We start from the raw sequence: 22,172 nt of genomic DNA on the forward strand, positions 1-22,172 counted from the left end.
CTATTCTCTCTGCTTATGGGGAGGTTTCCACTGACCTGCATATCCGAGTGTTTAGTTTAGAGATAATTTTCAATAAACTGTTGTCATTTGAAAAGAAACAGTCTGGACAATGTATGGTTCATTTGGGATCCTGAGAAAATAAACAACCAAGGGAGTGTCTTCTTGCTTGTCTTTGCAGCCATTTCTGGAATGTACTTTCCAGATACCTCTTTTTTTTTTTCCTCTGTAGTAGGTTTTACTTTTAAAAAAATAATGCTGTTTATTTCGTGTGTCTTGGAGACCCTCTGTTGAAGAAACACAGTCATGAATGGCTTTAGACTTCTGCTTCGAAGCAACCAATTCATCCTGTTGCTGCTCTTTCTTTTGCACTTTCAGAGTCTGGGTCTGGATATTGATAGTCGATCTGCTGCAGAAGTCTGTGCCACACATACAATTTCACCAGGACCTAAAGGTGAGGAAGAAACCTTAAATTTCATACAATATATAGGATCTCTTTCCTCACCTCAAATCCACCCTAGCTGCTGTGTGACTTCTCTTCCCATCCTTCCTAGTTTCCTCTGACTTCCTGCCTATTTTGGAAATCAGTGGACTACTAGTTATTTACTATAGGCTTCCCTTGGTGGTAGATTAGAGAAGATGGAAAAGGGTGGAATCCTAGAATATAAGTCTGATGTCATCCTCTGGGGACCTTGAGACACTCTTCTATTGAATTTAGATGGAAGTGAGGATTCACAACCTTTTCCATTAGACCACTTTCCTTCATTCCAGAGCTACCATCCTTCTGCTCTTCACTCACTCACACTGATTCTAAACAGAAATTTAGCTAGAAGGTCAAAAATAATTTTTTCCTGGAGTACAATTTTGTAATTAATGCGATTCTAAGTTCCTGTGGGTATTATTTTTTAACTAAAAATCGAGAATAGTTTACAAATGAATTTTTTTTTAATTTGAAAGTGGAACCTCTGAGGTCAACTGCCTTCAGCTAGAGAATAAAATATTGCTTCCCCCCACCCCGCAAGTAGAGTCAAGGTCTAAGGTCCCAATATCCTTCTAGCACTGGTTGTTGTTGGTATTTTTGTGCTTGGGGCCTGGGGAGAACAGGGGAATCTTGGTGGTGGGCATGCAGTTTTAAATAAATCTGTTTTCCTTATGTCAGCTCTTACCCTTTTGTTCTGAAAGTGGTCGCTGTACTGCAGATTGGTTCTCTCCTATTAGTAATTCATGCTATGCTTCCTGAGGCTACTGGGGGAAAGAATCGTAGCTGTTTAAAATCTCAAGTAGGAAAAAGAAGGATTTAAAAGAAGAAAGAAAGAAAGGAAAGAAACATGTCTCGATGCTTGTCAGTTATTTAAATGTGTATTGCTTAAAGTGCATTTTTCTTAATCATTGAATTAATTTTCTCCTGTGATTGGAATCCAGCTTCTAACCTTTGATACCATAAAATAAATGGAGGGAGTCACAGTAAGACCTCGGGGCTTCCAAAGCATTTCCTTGGTGAATAAATGAATAATGCAAGGGCAAATGTTCAGAGAGGAAAGTTTTGGTTAGAAATAGTATTTACTTAAATCTATTACTGGACTTCTCACAGAATACAAGGAAATTATGTTTTCCCTGTGGTGTTCTGAAGACTGGATATTGAAGGTTTCCTCAGTTGTGCAACTGAGAGAATCTAGCTGAGGGTTTTTTTTCCCCCTTGAAGAAAAGCTACAATTTTCACAGCAGAATAAGAATATACAAGAAGCTGTTAAATACCCTAAACATAACACATTCCCATCTAACAGCTATGTCCCTTGCAATTCAACTAGACATTGACTATTTACTGGCAGTCCCCATCTTAGGCACAGTAGTACAACAAACAATATATTAGTGTCATGGCAATAAAGAGATAAATTGTTTTGTGTAGGTTTTCTGAAAAGGTATTGAGTTGAGGCCAAGGCATGATACTGCAGGCCAGATGACAACAGAAATTGTATTGACAGGGACAATTCTGCAGAATGAGCTTAAGAAAAGCATACATTAATTCTGGCTTCCCAAAGACCACATGCAATATGTAGTAAAAAAATCTTAAATTTTTGCTAAATCAGCCAAGTACCACAGCATTCAGGAGGTTGAAGCAGGGGAATTTTAAGTTCAGGATGACTCTCGTCTACCTGCAGACACTGAATCAATTTATCATACAATACAAGTCTTTATAAGAAAAAAAGTAAACAACTTTATTTCATTTTATCACTTCGACCTATAATAGTGTTTATTGAGAACCAGTAGCATCCATGAGTTTCTTTAGTCATGTCTTCACCTAGTGCAAAGGTAGAGTATTCTCATTATAAATTCAAGTACAGTTTTGAATTTTGGAAGCTTAACTCTCTTCCTGAGCCCACAGAGAACTGTGGGCAAATACTAAACTGATGTGGGAGGATAGAACTGTAAGCATACCTTGAAGGAGGAGCTAAGAGAGTGAGTGTTTCGGGAACACGGAGTTTCAGAACCTCACATCTTACAGATGAGGATATGGTTTCCTCTTGTGGAGTGTGGTGGCCTTTGCACCAGAGACGCTCTAAGTTCCCTTCTCAGTGAAGAGGTTCCATGATTCTGGAAGGTACTGAATACTTCCCAAGTTCTAGGCACCGAGTCCTAGGCACCAAGTCAGATGACGTTGGTTTGAAGGTAAGATAAGGGTCCTGTCTTAGGACTTGTCTCTAGGTAGCAAGCTTGCGAAAGGATTGCGAGCTCTGGATGAGATCCTAGTTGACTTGGATCTTCGTGAACTGTCCTCACAGTGCAGCAGCCTTAGCATGTGTACTGATGCCTTTCCTCTGTCCTAGGCACAGCATTAGAGGCTGATGCACATGGGACCTTCTATGGACTATAAACCATATCTCATTCCTTGTAAGAACTACAATAGGCCCTTCCCAGTTCCAAGAAGGCAGGTCTAAGTATTGCACCCTTCGCAAGGGGGAAATATAGCTTGATGGCCAAGGAGAGATTTTTAAGGGGCCAAATGATAGTTTTTTCTTCAGTATCTTTCCCCCATGGATAGTCATTACATTTACATGTTTACCAGCACGGCAATACTGTGATCAGAAATTTCCAGATTCTCTGAGAAACAGACAATTAAAGGAACGTAACTCTAAATTTGTTCGGGAGAGCTGGAACCAAATAAATTATTCAGACCTGCAGATGAAGACCAATAATGCTATCCAGTTATAGAATACGCTGTTCAATAGACAGGCATGTTTTTCAGCATCATTTCTGAATTGCATCCTACCAGAGGAAAAAGTCTAGATTCTATTTGATCTACTCGGGGTTCGGCTTCTTTATTTGAAAACTTGACCTTCATGATATATATTTCTTATTTTGAAGATATAAGTATCACCATAAATTAATCTTGTACCAATATCACAAATGCGTATTTAACAAATTTGGCTTATCTTTCTTTTGCCTGCCTCTCACATGCACCAAGTAACAATTTTTGTGTTAAGCGTTCTAGTTACCAAGACTTCTTTCAAGTACCCAGTATATTTCTTTTTATTCCTGAAACGTTTATTTTATACTACTTAGCAGAAAATGCTCTTTTTTCATTTTTTAAATCCCTCCCACTGCAGTCTCTTTTAGCAACTTATGTGAAAGTCTGACCTCTGGTGGTTTTAGCTGTAAACAACATGGGTGAGAAAAAATTAAGAAAAATTTTGAAGACTTTTAAATCAGTTAGGGGTATTTGGAAGATGCTTGGCAAACTCAAAGTAGCATTTGAATACACAGTCCTGTTTAATTTTCACAGGATCCATATCTATTATCAATATCCCTAAGCATATGCATGAGGAAATAATCTTTAGAAAGATCAAATAGAGCCCCCAAGATCCATTTGAGCTACAGTTATTCTTGAACTTGTTTGCTCTCTTGTCTAGGTATAGTCATTCCATGACATACTTTAGTTTATAGTTGTCATATGTTACATTTAAAAATACAGTCACTGGCTACCTTCTGATGATAATAACTGCTTGTTCATTATCAGAGGACATTGACCGCAAATCACTTCAGTCCATTGGTAGACATTTAAAGTATGTTAACATGATGCATATGGTCTCATTAATCATTAAAGCTGGTGCTTCATTTATTTGGAAGTAAGCATTGTTTTACTCTAGCAACACATGTTAAATAAAGTATTATCATTTGAAGCTATATAAGTACTTTGCCACCATGGTCCCCTTTAATTGTCTCAATAAATCTCTCAAAAGGTATTTAATTCCCATTGGCCATATAAAGAAACTGAGGTTCAGAGTTAGAGTCGCTAGTGTGATGCCACTGAGCTGGAAAAGGGCACACTGGACTTGGGTTCAGCACAGCTCCATTTGTATTCTCTTTTGCAATCAACCTGCTAAATGCTCTAGCTTGCCAGAGCATGGCCCTCAAACCATGCTGAGTGTGATGTAGTATTGTATGGAGCCAGATATTAACTGATTGGGTTTTACTTAAAACTTTCACTGGTCCCTGTGAAACTCACACATGGAGAGACGAGGGAACACATCTGAACACAAGCCAATACGTGTATGGCATATGTGTGTCCCAGGTATCTTTTTACTCATAGAGGCCATGCTGTGAGGGAAGATGGGTGAAGATCACCCCAACGGAAAGGAGTAAGCTCTTCTTGAAAAAGTGATTAAATAGAAAAGGGACATATATTTGATCATCGTCTTTATTATTTGACATTGCAGAATTGATGCAGTTTTGGTTATTTCCCCAAATAATTCTCAACCTCCAGTAAGTAGAGGGGTTCCTGTCATTTTCTCTTATATAAAGTTGGATACTCCCAAGAGGATCTGAATCTCTCACATCCTTAGGTTAGATGTATATCACTTGCCAGGCAACCCTCAATGATCATTTGATCTGAGCCCAATTTTGTGAATTTGAGGTCTAGTTAGGCAAAGTAATGCTGTGCCAGTCTCACTGGCATTGGTGGCCGTAGAGCTAAGAACCTGGACCTTTTCATCCATCCTGTTTCATTATCCATGTTCCACCAGTCTGTGCATTGGTTGTTTGGTTTGACAAGTTAGCATTAGAAAAAGAGATCAATGTATAACACGGCATAGGATCACAGTGATGAGGTCATCTCGACATGTTAAGCTGTCTGGTCTTTGCAAGTGACTTTCACAGAGCATATGAGCAAGTAGCTTTGCTTCTTTAACTTTTGGATTCCACGTTGAGTGTGTTTGGGACCACTTCCCTCTCCCCATTTCGTTTGAGTAGATGCCAAGATAACATTTCAAAGCTAGGTTAGGAGGGAAAGTATAAAACCCTCATTGAACGAAGTGTAACCATGAATCAGAGGTAGTGAAAGATAGTGATTTTTAAAAATCATTTGTCTCATTTTAGTAAAGGCATAATCCTTAGTCTGTATCTCTCCCCAATTCTCTTATGTAACTATTTGTGTATGTACAAATCTCTGATTGAGACCATAGCAACAGTCTCTTGCATACTGATAAAACTTGTTGGCTTTGAATATATATATATATATATATATATATATATATATATATATATATGATTTTAAATTTGAGACCTTCAATAATTATATATTGTGTATTATATGCATACATATTATATGTGTATAATATACATATATACATATATGTGTACATATACATGTACATACTATACATGTATATATAATATGTAATATACATATTATTATATATACTTGTATAATGTGTACATATATACATATACATTATACATGTATATATAATAATATGTATACATATATGTATATAATTAGCCTTGCTGCCATAAACTTTTGAAGCCCTCAACTTTAAAAACATGCATTAAAAGCTTATTTTAAAACCTAAACAAGTCTAGCATGTAATTCAGCTATCATTATTTCTTCTGCCCCCTTCTAGTGCTCTTACTGGTCACCATAAGCTTGCTTTCTCTTCACTTTCATTCAAAAATTTATTCATAAATTGGCTTGGCTTTACAAATGCATCTCCACCTAGGAAAGACCACAACTCCCTGCCCCCTTTTGGAACTTCTTATTAGCTTCTAGTTCCACTTCAAACTCATGTTCAGTCTTCCATGGCACACAATCCCAAGACTCCACTTTTCATTCACTTGTATTTTCCCCTTTCTTTATTTTCCTCGTGGACTTACCATAATTTATTCCTAAAGTGGGAATAATAGTGGGCTTGTAATGGGATTAAATGAGCTTCAGGGTAAACAATATCAAATCATGGTTTTTCTCACTTGCAACATGGGAAAGAGAATTCTCTAATTATGTCATAGTGTCACTGTGAGGAAGAAAGAGTTGAGCCACATGAAAGACTTAGTATAATATTTGATATAGCCTCAGGGATTCTGTAAATATTACCACATAAAAGGTTTAGCAAATTCCAAGGGAGAATCAGACTGGTTCTTGCATTTTTGTTCCTCCTACTCTTCCTCCTTTTCCTCCTCCTCTTTTCCCCTTCTTCTTCTTCTTCTTCTTCTTCTTCCTCCTCCTCCCCCTCCTCCTCCTCCCCCTCCTCCTCCTCCTCCTCCTCTTCCTCTTTCATGAAGCACTGCATCAGCTATTGTTCACCCTGGGCAACACATTCTGCTGTCCTCCAGCCATTGTTGGGAAGCATAGGTCAGACAACTTATCTCTCTTATTTTTCTCTATTTAGCCTATGAAACTCCTCTTGAATAACCTGGTACCTCTTTTAAAATGCTTTTATCAACCATCACAGCCCATGCCATTTCATTCCCTAATGAGTCTGCCTGCTTTTATGCACCAGATTATTTGATTTGCAATCACCTATCATATAATAAAAGTCTTCTAAATTATATTTCATAGCTATCTGTGTTCTTTTAGGAATAGATTGCAAATACATGGAGTAAAAGTCTGAACTCCAGATAGTCATGTGAAATGTCATCTAAATAATTTAATATTGGGGGATTATTTACTGTGATTGTGCTTGATTTGAGAACTCTGTAAGCATCATTTCAGGTCTCTAGTGGCCACTTGACAATGCTAGTATCTTTTTAGCAAATTATTTGCACATCACTTTAGAGTTTACAAAAAGGCTCATCCATTATTTCATTTTTAGTGCTGCTGACATGTATGGGGATAACAGCCCTTGTTTCAAAGAGAAGAAAACTCAGGCAATGCTTTTCTTTATGGTTCCACAGAACGACTATGGGCAATTGTTTAAAAGAGAAATAAAATATGACTTATTCTCCCTCCTTAATACCATGACCTATTGCTTGTATAAGCATCACTTGTACTGTATTAATTGAATCATGTCACACAGAAGAACTATCTCTGCCTGAATAAGGAAGATTAGACAGACCACTGATGTCAACTTCATTGACCAAGTACCACCTATTACATCTTGCACTCGTGCTCTTTCAGATTCATTTATTTGTTGTGAGACAAAGTGATGACATAGTAAGAAGCAGTATTTGATGAAGTAAAACAATATTTTCAGTAGTGGTGTTTTCGCTGTTCTAAAATGAACCTCTATCTAAGGAAAACAATACCATTCAGAGACTAAACTTAAAGTCACCTCTATGTCATTGGACTATATCTTCTGGACCACCTAAGGACAAGCCAATGAAAGATATGAGACTCATATGTCTCTGCAAACTCGGGATGTAATGAGGTGGACATAGCAATATGTGGGAGGCCAAACTGAAAGTCCTCTCAGAAAATGGAGGTCTGGAAATATTAATTTATCAGTGTTGTCTTATTGTTCTGTTTATTCCTCAAGGAGCAAGGCAGGCAGTCTTTCAAAGATTGTGTGGCAAAGCCAGTGCTCAGCTAGGGAAGTCATAAAGCAGGGAACATGATCTATTTTCCTGTATTGAAGGATACCTAAGATGAGATTTCCTTTTCCAGATTAAGATTAGCATCCGCTGTAGCTTTGCTTGTCGAAGACTTAAAAGCTAACATCCACATATAAGCAAACAAATACCATATTTGTCTTTCTACATGTAAATTACCTCATTCAGAATGATTTTTATTCTAGTTTCATCCACTTAATTACAAATTTCATAATTGTATCTCTTTTATCATATGAGTAATATTCCATTTTGGAAATGTACCACATATTTCTTTATCCTTTTTCCTGTTAAAATGACATCTAGCTTGTTTCCAATATCTAGCTATTATGAATAGAGCATCCTTGAACAATGTTGAGCAAGTGTCTCTGTGGTAGGATGAAGCATACTTTGGCTTTACATTCAAGAGTAAAATAGCTGGATCTTGAAGTAGATAGATTCTCATCATTCTGAGGACTGCCACACTAATTTCCATAGAGGGTGGACAGGTTCATATTCCCATGAGGAATGGGTTCGTGCTTCGTATTTCACATCCTCACCAGCAGGATTTGTCATTAGCTTTATTGGTCTTTGTCATTCTGGCAGGTGTAAGGGAAATTCTCAAAGGATTTTTGTTTTGCATGTTTCTGATGAACTATGTTTGAATTTCAATGGAGACTGCATTGCATCTCTAGACTGCTTTTGGGTAAATGGCCATTTTTGCTATGCATGAGCATGGGAGATCTTTCTACCTTCTGATATCTTCTTTGATTTCTTTCTCTAAAGTCTTAAAGTTTTTATCATACAAATCTTTCACGTGCTTGGTAAGAGTTACCACAGGATAGATTTTTTTGAGATAATTATAAAAGGTGCTATTTACTTGATCTCCTTTTCTGTCTGTAATTTGTATATAAAAGGGCTACTAGGTTTCTTTGAGTTAAATTTTTATCCAGCTATTTTGTTGAAAGTGTTTATCAGCTGGAATGAAGCCTACTTGATCATAGTGGGTGATCTTTTTGGTGTGTTCTTGGATTCTGTTGGTAATTTTTGCATCAATTCTCACAAAGGAAATTGGTAATTCTGTAAATCTCTTTACTAAATTTTATGTGGCCTTGGCGTCAGGGTAACTGCATTCTCATAAAACTAATTGGGCAATATTCCGTGTTTCTATTTTGTGAAACAATTTGGAAAATATTGGCATTAACTCTTCTTTGAAAGTCTGATATATTCTGCACTTAAACTATCTGACCATGGAGTTTTTTTGTTTTGAATTTTTTGTTGTTGTTGGTTTGTTTGTTGGTTGGTTTTGGGGACTTTGTTGTTGTTTGTATGTATGTATGTATGTATGTATGTATGTATGTATGTATGTATATTTGTTCCTTTGATTTTGTTGTTGTTTTGATTGGTTGGTTTTTTGCTTATGAGACTTTAAATAACGGCTTCTATTTCACAAAGGGTTATAGGTCTGCTTCAATTGCTTATCTGATCTTGATCTAACTTTGGTAAGTGGTATATGTTGATGAAACTATACATTTTTTTTTTAATTTTCCAGTGTGGTGGAGTACATTTGCTCAAGGACATAAAATGCCCTCATAGGTCTCTGGATTTCATCTCAGTGCCTGTGTTATGTTCTCTTTCCGTTTCTAATTTTGTGGATAATCTTTCTGCACCTTTTAATTAATTTTATCAATTTTCTTAAAGCATCAACTCTCGGTTTCATTGATTCTTTGTATTTTTTGTTTCTCTCTCTCTCTCTCTCTCTTTCTTTTACTTCCTCTTTGAAAATATTTTCAGACCTGAGTTTGACCTTCTTTCTCTTGCCATCTACTGTTTTTAGGTATGATTACTTCCTTTTACTCTTTGGGTTTCAGATATGTTTTCAGCATACTAGTATGAGATCACTGATATTTTATGTAGGTACTTAGTGCTAGGAGCTCTTAGAACATTTTATCCTTCATCATTTTTATAAACTTGGTTATGTTTTTTATTTGGTTTCTTTCCATACTAGGTAGTCTTTAATTTCTTTCTTCATTTTTATTTTGGCCCAGTTTTCACTGAGTAGAGAGTTGTTTAGTTTTCACTAGTTTGTAAGCTTTCTGATGTTGTCAATATCCAGTTTTAATCTGTGGTAGTCAGATAGGTTGCACAGTGTTATTTTAATTTTGAAATATTTATTGAGACTTGCTTTGTGTATGTGATGAGTTTTGAAGAAAGTTCCATGAGATGCTGAGAAGGTAAATTATTTTGTGTTTGTGTGAAATGTTCTGTAAATATCTATTAGTCCCATTTGTTTTATAAGGTCAGTTAGCTCCAGAATTACTGTTATGTTTTTGTCTGAATGGACTGTCTATTGGCAAGGACTGGGTACTGAAATCTCTCACTACGAATGTTTAAAGATTAATATGTGATTCAGGCTGCAGAAGTTTTGGGTTTTAAAAGATATTTTATGAACTAGCGTCCTTTTCCTTCACAGTTATTAAGAATTAAACCAACTTTTTGCTGGATCTTTCCTTTGATAAGTGTGTAGTGTCCTTCCTTCTCTCTTCTGATTAGTTTTGGCTTGAAGTATATTTTGTCACAGATTAAAATGATTGTACCAGCTTGCCCTTTATGTCCATGTGTTTAAAATAATTTTTTCTATCATTTACTTTGAGGTGATACCCATACTTGATTTTTAAGGTGTGTTTCTTGGATTCAGCAGAAGGATAGACTATGATTTGACATCTATTCTGGTAGTTTGTCTTCTTTATTAGGGGATGGGATTGAGTCCACTGATGTTGAGATATATCATAATTTGTTGACTCCTCTTGTTTTGTTTTGTTTTGTTTTGTTTTGTTTTGTTTTGTTTTGTTTTGTTTGTGGTGGTGGTGGTGGTGGTGGTGGTGGTGGTGGTGGTAGTGGTGGTGATGGTGGTGCTGATGATGGTATGTGCATGTGTTTTTCCTCTTTTGATTTACTGGTATGCGATTAGTCATTATCTGTGTTTCTTAAGTGTGGTTAACTTCTTTAGGTTGGTGTTTTCTTTCTAGTGACTTTTATAGAATAGAATTTATACATAGATATTGTTTACATTTGGTTTTATCATGAAATTGATAAAATCATATTTTCTCCATCTGTTGTTATTGAAAGGTTTTCTGTGTACAGTAGTCTGGGCTGTCATCTGTGCTCTATTATGGTCTGTTTAACATATGTCCAGTCCCTTCTGGTTTTAGATTCTATATTAAGAATTCTTGTGTTATTCTGAGTCCATCTTTATATGTTACTTGATCTTTTTTTCCTTGCAGCTTTTATGATTCTTTGTTCTGTCCATTTATTGTTTTGATTTATTTGACTGGTTTTCTATCCCAGTATATTTGGATTTCTGTATGATTCTTGTATTTTGAAAGACACATCCTTCTCTAAGTTAGGGAAATGTTCTTCTATAAATTTGTTGAAAATATTTTCTATGCCTTTAACTTGGGTTTCTTCACCTTCCTCCATACCTATTATTCTTGGATTTGGTCTTTTCATAGTGTCTCAGTTCTTAGATGTTATACAGGGGGAATTTTTTAAATTTAACATTCTCTGACTAAGGTATCTATTTATTCTATCTTATCATCAATGGCTGAGATTCTCTTTTGTATTCTTTGGTGAGGCTTGCCTCTGAGGTTCCTGTTTGAGTTTCTAAATTTTTCATTTCCCAATTTCCCATGGTTTGACTCTTATTTGTTGATTAAATTTTTCTTACACATTTTAGGCTGTTTTATTCACTTCCTCTTTAAGAAACTCTATGATATTCCTAGCTGTTGTTGATTGTTGATTGTGTTTTTATGCTAGCATCTAGTCATCTGGGTTTAGAGAGAGTATAATTCAAGGTGCTGATATTTGTTCTTGTCCTCTTTTTTTTTCTTTTTGTCTGTGTTTTGTTCCTTGTTTTCTGTCACCCTCTCTGGTTCTTAGGAGAAAGTTGTGGCTATGTGGTGTCTGGAAGAAAATTGTTCTGGAATCCTGATAGATATGATCATTGGAGGTTCCAAGTAAAATGTGGTGTTAGGTATGCAGAGTTGCCAATAATGCAGATGTGCTGGGGGCAGGGCCTAAGATTCACTGAGGGAGGAAAGCAGGTATTCCGTTGGGTTCCACTTAGTCCCCTGGAAATGGGGTCAGAGAAGAGAATCTTCAACTGGTGTTTTGCTACAGATATGGGGATGAGACTCGGGGAATGAAGTTGAAGAAATGGAAGGAGATGTGAAAATATGCAGAAAACCTACCTGCTTCACTGCCACCAGTGTGCTGTGTGTTTCCAGAAAATATCTACTGGAGTTGGGACTTGGGATATAGCAATAAATGTAACAAAGGAAATTTGGAGAGGAAGATCTGTGTGGTCTAGTGTAGAAGTAGGCAGAGAAGAATGGGAGGCCACAGAAAGTGGTCTGCTGTAGAAATGAGGGGATGGGACTGGGGGATTGGATTTGAGGGAATGAAGAGAAAGGGGAAGATCTGCAGTTAGCCTACCTGCTTCCTGGCTGGAGTGGCCTGTTTGTTTTCTAAGGAGAGACAGAAATGCTATGGATTTAGATGGGTGAGAAGATGGAAAGGATCTAGGAGGAGTCAATGGAGGAGAAATTGTAATCAGAATATATTATATGAAAAAAATCTATTTTCAAGGAAAGTAAAATGGAGGAAAAAAGATGAACTCCCAGATTGATAATTTTTATAGTATTTTTCTTACTGTGTCTTTATGAGGTAAGAAAATACCATTGTGATACTATTGACCATACTACACCCAGCATGCAGTTTCATGTTGTTCCTTATTTGATTCTCTAATATTTTAATTCTGAACATGTGAGTGTAAGTACTGCTAATGTCCAGAATCACAGAGTTTCTGTGTCTATCTACTGAGTCACCTCAATCTGTCCTATCACAGCATATTATCCAATGTCCTTTTGTTTTGATTCTAGAAGTATAGCAAGAAATACAAGTATAGGGCTAGGAGGGATCCTTAGAAAGGAAATCAACTGCACTGAACTCATCTATGGCTCATAGATCTACGGGACAGTATCCTAACTCCAGAGTCACTGATATTTACATGGGTTTACTTGTTAGACAGCATTGAAAGACGTTGTTCAGAAATTCTCCACCAAAGTCTTAGGCACAGATCAGGTTTTCCTTAATACAGTCTTCAATTCCAATGAGCCAAACACAGATCTAGATAGCTAACCAAGCACAAACACAACAATGGATACATAAGTAAAATTCATGCTGCAAATTTCACTTGATATCCAAGTGTTTAAGAAAATAATGTCAAATTGAGTAGTGGACAATAATATGAAGTCAAATACAGGTTCATTGTTTAAATAATATGTCAAGGTATCAATTAAAAAGTAGTAACAAGGAACCAGATGGTTCATTATCAAGGAAATAAGTTCATCAACAAGCTTGGATAATGAAGGAATTAACTTAAGACAGAATGTATAGGTAGGATTAACAAAAGAAGGGGAAAGATGCAGCTCCTTTTCCTAAGTCTTGGCAAAGTTTTCTATTGTGAGAGAATTTTGAAGTAAATCTGTATAAAGAGAAGCTAAGTAAGCTTTCCCTGTTCTGCTTCCTTCTATTTCTGGGTCCATTTCTCTCACTGGGTCTTTTCTATAGATTTTTTTCCACTTATGTTTCTTCTTCTAAATAGTGTGCCATACTGTACACCCTAGGAGACGTAATACTAGGATTAAGATCATCCTCTCTAACCCATCATTTTTATTATCAGCATAGAACTGTTTAGTATTTGAAATTAACTGTAATGTTAATCATTGTTTCAACCACTGTCATAATGACACACTTTCAGGTGTTTGCAGTTTCTGATTTTTTTATTCCAAACATTTTTGTATGTATATTTAATTATGTCTATAAAAGAAGTTCCTTGAATTAAACTAGGGTATCATATTTTTCTATTTTATTATATTTCTTCTTTTTTAATACTAGAGACTCAACCTAGTACATGCCAGGCATGCACTCTACTATCTAACTATATATTCAGCTCCCCTTGTTTGCTTTAAACTATTATTTATTTTGCATTAATTTATTTATTTACTTATTTACATATATACCCATTCCATGTGTGGAGGTCAAAGGACAACTTTCTGATGTCACATGGCTCTCTCCTTTCACATTCCATGTTTAGGGGATGCTACTGCGATCCCGAAGCTTAGCAGCAGATGCCTTGAATCAATGACCCATCTTGCCTGTCTTTTATAGGGTCTTACTAAGTTGCTCAAGCTAACCTTTAACTCACTATGAAGCCTAGGAATCCTTTAAAATTTCAATCTCCCTCTATTTGCCTCCAGAGCAGCCAGGATTGTAGACCTGTAGGTTTTGTACTTCTTTAGTACATGCACTTTAATCTTATTTCCAATTATTTTCTAGATGTATTTCTGTTGTCAAGAGTGATGAATGAGAAACTTCAACACCCTATTTATGTCTTCTTTGGATCTGTTATAAAATATAGCTTAGATATTTATAGAGGAATATATAATATACAATATTGATACAATATCTGGTATATGATATATGATATGTACATACACACACATATACATACACACACACACATATATATATATATATATACTGCATTTCTCATCAAGTATTTGTTATTTGTTACTTAAACCTTTGCATAATCTTTTAAAATCATTCATTGTCTTTCTGAAAGAAATTTTTCTAAGTTCTTTGTATATTATAACAATTACTTATTTCTTATGTCAATTAGTCACTTTTTATTTTGCCATTTATTTGATTATAATCTTCATAAATTTATGTATATTTATTTCAAACTCTTACCATGTCATTATGTCTAACCTATATTTTATGACTTTTGTTTTCTCCTTTATGTGGATGAATTTCACACAGAAAATGTATGTGCCATTCAGTGACAGCAAGAGCTCAGGGACATTTTGATGATCAGGAAACAAATGACTTGGTAAAGAAGAGATTCTACAACTAAAGACCATAAAATAAGATGGAAGAATTCCCTTGATGACAATCTGAAAGGCCATATACTAGACTAACTGTAGTCTTATCTTACAGAAACTGCTAGAACATTTTGAAAGTGGATATAACAGTGAAAATACGATTTTTAAGATTTATTTGCAAGATAGTTTGATAAAGCAAAGTTTAGAATCACATAAACTGGCATTTCAACAGTTTGCTGAACAGAAATTATTCTAGTTGTATTGGATGCATCAATTAGTTAAGCATCACAAGACCATTTAGGAATTATCTACAATGGGCAAGAATTGGGTCCTGAAGATGGAATAGGTAAGATAAAGATAACAAGAACAAAAGAAAAGAGAAAGATAGAAAATAAGAAAAAGTAAGAGTGAAGGTAGGCCTGAGGATGGATACATTCTCCAAACCAGCTTGACTGTTGAGTCTGGGATATTTCAGCATGATGGAAAGATTGGGAGAAAAAATAAATTAGAGGAAGAAACAAAACCACTGCAGGGCAGGAGCAGGAGTACTGTACTGTGTATTTTCCTAGGCTGCCTTATTATTTTACAGGTTGTTACCACAGACTGAGGCCAATTCATTAATCAGTCAGTATGGGGAATGACATTCCCATCAATCACAGATTCATTTGACTGTGTTGTCATTAAGTTCACATTTATCCAGCATGTCTGTAGGGATGTTACTCCTTTCATTTCAAGAACATTTATTGAGCAGGTATCTACAGCAGCTCAGATTTGGTGCCAAGTACTAGGAATGCAATGAAGACTGTATGTCATTTTATATCTATCCAATATTGCGATGTCATCTTATAGTAGGAAGCTATGAGGTGCTGGAGGAATACCCTTTAGGGAACACCATTAATTCTCTGTGTTAAATCTTACATAGGCATACCTGCACTAGAAGGCCTGTGACCTGAGACTATCAGGAGCATATCACCAACAGAATATAAAAATTCACATGAAGTCTTATTGGTGAGAATGATTTAGCACACACTTGTTATAATATACTAACAAAACTATATATCGGCTCATTTTTGTGCTCCTGTCTTATATGTAAATCTACTCTGTTGAATCCCTCTCTACTTTTCCCTAACAAAATCAAGGGAGATCTGGGGATGTGAGCAGATGGAGGCAGGTGGCTATTTTCTGCTCCTGTAACAGATTCTTTCAGCATTTGTTACAGTGATTTTTGCCTTTTTCCGGCTGTGCCCTTGCCACGGAGAAGAATGTTGTTGTCTTAATCATCGTCTAGTAATTATATTATTGAGAAACTTATATTACCAGGTGAAAGAGTCGAACACAAGCCAAAACAGTGAGCAGAAGAGAGAATGCCAGTTTACAGACTTCTGTATCAGGAAGCAATGGAGCCATGCTAGAGCCGCATGCTTGACCAACTTGTTCTGGGCTCACACTTCTTGTTTGGTCTCCTCTATAGTTACTACAGTGTAAAGCTTGTTTTTCTTGTACTGTTCAGAATTTTCTCTGAAACCACTAAAGATAGATTGATTTTCCTCTAGTTTGGAAGTTCTAATTAAAATCCTTAAATTGAGATTCGTGGTTCCTTATAGATTCACATGTTATCAGAATCCCGGGGTGGGGAATATATATATACATATATTTATAAATGGAATACATTTGATTAAAGGACTCTAGTATAAGTTTGATCATCCATAATCACATATAATCTTCAAGTAGTTGCATAATAAAGTAGTTTCATTCTCAACCAAAAACTCCAAAGAATAGAAGTTAATTGTTTAGCATAAGATTTAATTTAAATTTAAATAATTGATTAAATAATTTAACAAGCTATTTATTAAAATTATTATGATTCAATTATTTATTAAATGCAATGATTTAATGAAGTGAAACTATACATTATTTAGCATGTTATTGAAGAGCTTTTATTTGGGAAATTTAAAGTTTGAGCCTATCCCATATGCATATGTATAGTCTATCTTATATATGCATATGTATATCCAATGTAAACATAAATGTACATTTATATGTACATGTTTCAATGAGTATCCCAGCAGTTAATAAACATATGCTTCCTAAAGCTGGAGTCCTTGACAAATTGCATCATTTTTTGATAAATGTGCTTGTTTATTTTTACACAGAAAATTAAAATCAGTTAAATATTCAATTTTGCAAAACACCGGGCATCCTCAATGGATCTTCAATCCAGTTATAGAGGAGAGCAAAACCAAGGCAAGGAAACTGATCCCAGAACAAGTTGCTCAGGCATGTGGATCTAGCATGAATCCATTCTTTCCTGATACCTAAGTCTGTATACTGACATTTCAGAGCTCATCAATATTTTGAATTATCATTGTCCATGCTTAAATTTTTCATGAATTGATAATACAAACTCACATATTCTTAAAACATTGCTATCTATCTTGTAATATCTCTCTGGAACAACCTTCCTACTTAAGGTCAAGAGTCCCAGTTAACTAACATGCAACTTGTTCTTTTGTACCGTAAGCCTGGAAGAATAAACTTTCCATAACTGTAACAGAATGTTACTTCAATGCTTAATGTTAGAGCAAACCCATTACTTTTGGCTACAAGTGGTGACAAACATGGCAATGGAAAAGCAATCTGTTTAGTTCATGGATAAGAAGCAAAAGAAGAAATAGTGACTAGATTCCTAAGCCTCATGAAAGAAAATATCCCCAATGACTGAAGGACTTCATACTACTCCCCAACAGCTAAAGGTTTCACCACCTTCCAAGACTTTAAGATATGTACTACAGGAGTCCTCTCTCTATCTAAACTCTAGCAGTAGGTACGAGATCTGATGGGGGCTGGGACTCTTGGTATGTAATATTCGATCCTATGAACATAATCAGTTTATTCTCAGGATTATTGCTTTCTATAAATGATCAGTAGGAAATTGCCTTCCCCCAGACCCTTTAGTCTATTAGTAGTTCTTTCAACAGAAAAGAAAAATGTCGTTATCATTCATGATTTGTTTTCAAAGAACTCAGATTAACTCCAATGAATTTTTGGCTTCTTGTTCATTTTTTTTCTTATTAGATAACACAGTAATAGCATAATCATATAGACAGATGATAAGTGGGACCACGAGAGTTCTATGAACCAGATCTTATCAAGTACTTGAATAAAATACAATATTGTTGTACTAGTGATGTGCTTACATAGGAGCCTGTTCCTAGCCTTTAGACGTTTGTTGACATGTTTAGGGAGGATATGTTGTCATGTCTGTAACTGGATGTTTAAAAAAATCAGCAAAAGATAGTTAAGGTAGTGACAATAAGATAATAGCTATATCTTTGTACTGGTATATCTGTCCTTCATCTTTAAGCATGTGAAAATTTTTATAGTGTGAAGTAAAAAAACATGCAGATGAAAATTTTCAACAATTAAATCTGCTCCCTGTGCCTCATAGAAAGCTGTATAGACGGGATCAAGCTGACAGAACTTGGGGTAGATGGGAAGGCAAATGAAGACACTGAGGGAATGATAAACAGATAAACATGAGCGAGGAAAACAATTGCAAATCCCGAGAAGGATCACATTTTTCAGCAAAGTACCTGGAGAAGAGAAAGAGCAGGTTAGGTTCCGTATCCCTGAGGCTCATCCTTCTACTGAAAGCTTCAAAGCAGGAGATGGAATTGGCAAATTTGGAAACAAAATTTAATGAGGGGTGAGGAGCTTCCTTCAGGTCAGATTATATCCTTGCAAGGAGTCTCAGGCCACATGCCCCACCCAGTTCTCAAGGTGATCAGGGAGTTTGCTAACAACGTCTCTCCTGTCTCTAAGATTAATGTTAGAAAGGATACGTTTTCCAGTGATTTTACTTAGCATTCCCAAAATGATTATAGTCATTCTTTTACATATTTACGCCATTTAAATTCATGGTACATACTTGAGTTCAGCTATTTCATTTCAAATAAATCCTACCAAAAAAAAAAAAAACCCAGAGGTCAACTGTAAGCTATAGTGGCTTTCTGCTGGCGAGATAATTACACTATGATGATGGCCTAGAGGGACTCAACAAATAATTTTTAGAAACTTAGAATTAATCTATTATAACCAGCTTAGTTTGTTTTTTTTTAAAAAAAAAAATGTTAGTAGCTATTTTTTTAAAGAGACTAAAAGACAACATTGAGATGTGGCGCCCCTTTCCAGTGATTGTTTTCACGTCTCCCTTCTGTTCTCACTAAAGTAATTCACAAAGATTAAATAACCAGGACCAGAGTAGGAGCTGAAGGCACAAGTTGTTTACTTCAGCTTTAGCAGGCAAGCTGGTGCAGCCATATAGGTCACAAGAACCATAATCCTGTTTCTGTCCTCCAGGATCTTTCATCAGAAGCCACCAGGGAGCAGCAAATGACTGAATCACTCACCTTCCCTCCTCCAGTGAGAGGCTTGCTTGGAAATGAATAAGAAAGATCCCAGGGAGGGGAGGAAAGAAAGGAAAAAATAATAGTACCAATATTCACACCCATGTGGCTTTATGACCTTGCCCTCTATTGAGCAGGAATCGTCTCTTTAGTCCCACTGCACGGATCCACAATCCAGGTCCCAGAAATTCGGGAATAAAAATCCACTTAAAATCACTCCACTTGTGCAGAACATGGGCTTTGAGGGAAAATACCCAAAATGTGAATCCCAATGTTGCCATTGTACATGCTGTAACCAGATAGATGTGGCCTCACCTCTGCTTGACCTCATTCCCTCATCTGTAAAATGGAGCTGAGAATAGCATCCTCCTAAACGGTTGTCATAGGGATCAAATGATAGAGTACATGTCAGGTAGAATGGACACTTTGCCTCATAATATTTAATAACACTATCATAACATTTGTAAAGTGTCATGCGGTTTATACAAAGTATAACCAGTTCCAGCCCATTTCAAGCATTAGGCTGTGCTAAATTCTCTGTGTGCAAACAAAAGCTTATTTAGGATGGCAGCCTATCTCACAGCTCTCAGAGGACTGAATGTGAGCTCTAAGCAGAGATGAGCTGACATATAAAAAGTTAACCAGAAGAATTTAGCTCAGTCTTCTAATGGTAGAGAAGATAATAATTTTCAATATAATGTCACATTGGGTGAAAAATGAGGAAATAAAGGAAAGAACAGATGAAAAGACGGAGGATAAATCTTCTAGAAAACCCACACACATACACACATACACACACATACACACACACATACTCATGTGCCTGTGCACTAGCACATACATACACACACACACGCACACAAAATTATTTTGTCCATTCTACCACTGAGTGAACGATACTCAAAAAGATAAAGAGACTCCCTGTATGCAGAATTGCTCAGTCAGAGAACTGTAAAGCCAGGTCTCACAAATTCTACCTCTGGAATACATTCTATATGAATTAAGTCATTGGACTACTAACATGATTCCTACTACCTTCCTTGTTTAGAATGTAATACAAACTGTCCTATTTTTCCTGGTAACTTTCTCCTGTCTTTCTGAAAACTTTGACAAATGTCAAGTTTCCTAAAATCTACTATCTGGTAGGAGCTACTGAAGCCTATGGTGGATATGTCAAATTTATATGAGGAGCGTAGAAAATTCTCCCATACATGGGAGAATTCTCACTGGGATGCTCAGAGTCTTGTGATAATTCAGAAGTATCGTAACCACACAGCATCTTGGTAGTTTGTTTTTGTTTTTGTTTTTGCTTGCTTTTGTTTTAATTTATGAATAGAGTGAGAATAGTTTCTACCTTCTGGAATTATCACAACAGCATGTCAAAGTCCTTAGCTCAAGTGTACAGCATATATTAACCTTGCTAAATAAGCACACCCCTGGCACTGGAAAACACCATCTAGTCCAAACTCAACTCCTCTAGTCTGACCACAGAAATCATTTAGGCATCTTTGTTAAAGCCAGCTCCAGAAGGATCCTGTAGTCAGCCTTATAAAACAGCTAGATGCTTGGATAATCTCACAGCCTGCAATCTCCTTTTCCATCATTCTTCATGCTTTCAGTGTCCTGAGATTGCCATGGTGACAATGTGGGTATATACTCACAACATGGTATGTGTTAAGCTCTTTATTTCCAAAGCACATTCGCATTCTTACGTTGTTGATTCTAAAACAACTGGACAACTCAGGGAGGGCAGTAATACCCCACACTAATGATAAGGAAACACAGAGTATGGGAGAGAGTAACAGTGGCCATGATAGTTACATACAAGTTGTGTCCCTGTCTTCTGTGTATATTGGTCCATGGAAACTTCTTAGTAGCCCACATATTATTATTTAAATTATTTTAATTGTCATGAAAAGAAGTAAGGCTCAGAAAAGATGGCCATATGTGTATATTTCTCAGAACAGTTACTGGGACTCAACTCTGGACTTGTCTTCCTCCAAAATCAATAAGCTGCATCAGCAACTTATCAAAGAATTGCTCAAACTATTAGTCACTAGCATATTATAATCTGTGCCTTCCAACTCATAGTCCATTTCAGTACATGGTTCAGTAAAACATCCATTCAATCAGTATAAGTTGTTAAGGTCCACTTGTCTTCGGCTGTGGCAGTCATTGTCACATACAGCTGCTTGTCAGCTCTTTGTCATTCCTAGTCTCCTATTCTTAGCTTCCCAGTCCATGCCTCAAATTGCAGGGTTTCTCCAATGCTGAGAGGAGAAGATATCCTGCAACTTCCTTTTTTATTTACTAATTAGATATTTGACAATTTCATAGACACAGGTTACATGATGCTACAATGAAACAATGCCCTAACATCTAACTCCTTCCCACCCCTTTCTCGCTCTCCTCTCCTCACAAATCTTTTTCCCACATTCATTTCTATTTCCAGCATTCTGACCCACTAAATTTAACCAAAATCTTCTGGGTAACCATGAGTTTGGAACTATCTATTAGAGTCTTGTGGGCTCAGCAGTGTGCTCAAAGGTAAAGACAATGACCCCCTTCCAAAAGCCTAGCATCTACAATTAGCCAAGAGTTCAGCAATAAGCATCAAGAATCCATGAGCCCCTCTCTCATCCATGACAGACTGTTGATGGTCACTCTTATGTGGGCCCAATGCAGGTAACCACTGCTGCTCTGATGATTACAATGGGCATCCTTTCTATTCAGCTGTTCTTGTGGCCTAAGTACATAGTTACAACCAAGTTACGATGGTATTTTGTGTATGGTCTCCTTCCCCTTGGGAGAGTGAACTTAGTCCTTAGTTGAGATGACCTACTCTCTCTTGCTTTGTTTTAAAAGGAGATGATGGTGAAAGAGGTGACACAGGAGAAGAAGGCAAGGATGGCAAAGTTGGACGCCAGGGACCTAAAGGTAGGCTAGCCTGTCTGAAATTGCCAGTCTAATTTACAACTGTGCAATGTGTTCTCTCTCTCTCTCTCTCTCTCTCTCTCTCTCTCTCTCTCTC

The 22,172-nt window shown here is 36.4% G+C and overlaps 1 protein-coding gene across 2 annotated transcripts in view; it reads left to right on the plus strand.

Annotated features, from left to right (window-relative positions):
- The first annotated feature begins 292 nt into the window (after positions 1 to 292).
- The window catches only part of Colec10 (collectin subfamily member 10), a 45,871-nt gene continuing 23,991 nt past the window's right edge, over positions 293 to 22,172 (plus strand). For both annotated transcript variants that reach the window (XM_028766230.1, XM_028766238.1), the window contains exons 1-2: positions 293 to 451; positions 22,007 to 22,078. In XM_028766230.1, coding sequence (XP_028622063.1) covers positions 304 to 451; positions 22,007 to 22,078 — 220 coding nt within the window. In that variant the 5' untranslated portion in view covers positions 293 to 303. The remainder of the gene's footprint in view (positions 452 to 22,006; positions 22,079 to 22,172) is intronic.

Source organism: Grammomys surdaster, unplaced genomic scaffold, assembly GCF_004785775.1.
Source record: "Grammomys surdaster isolate TR1022 unplaced genomic scaffold, NIH_TR_1.0 63, whole genome shotgun sequence".
Lineage (NCBI taxonomy): Eukaryota > Metazoa > Chordata > Mammalia > Rodentia > Muridae > Grammomys > Grammomys surdaster.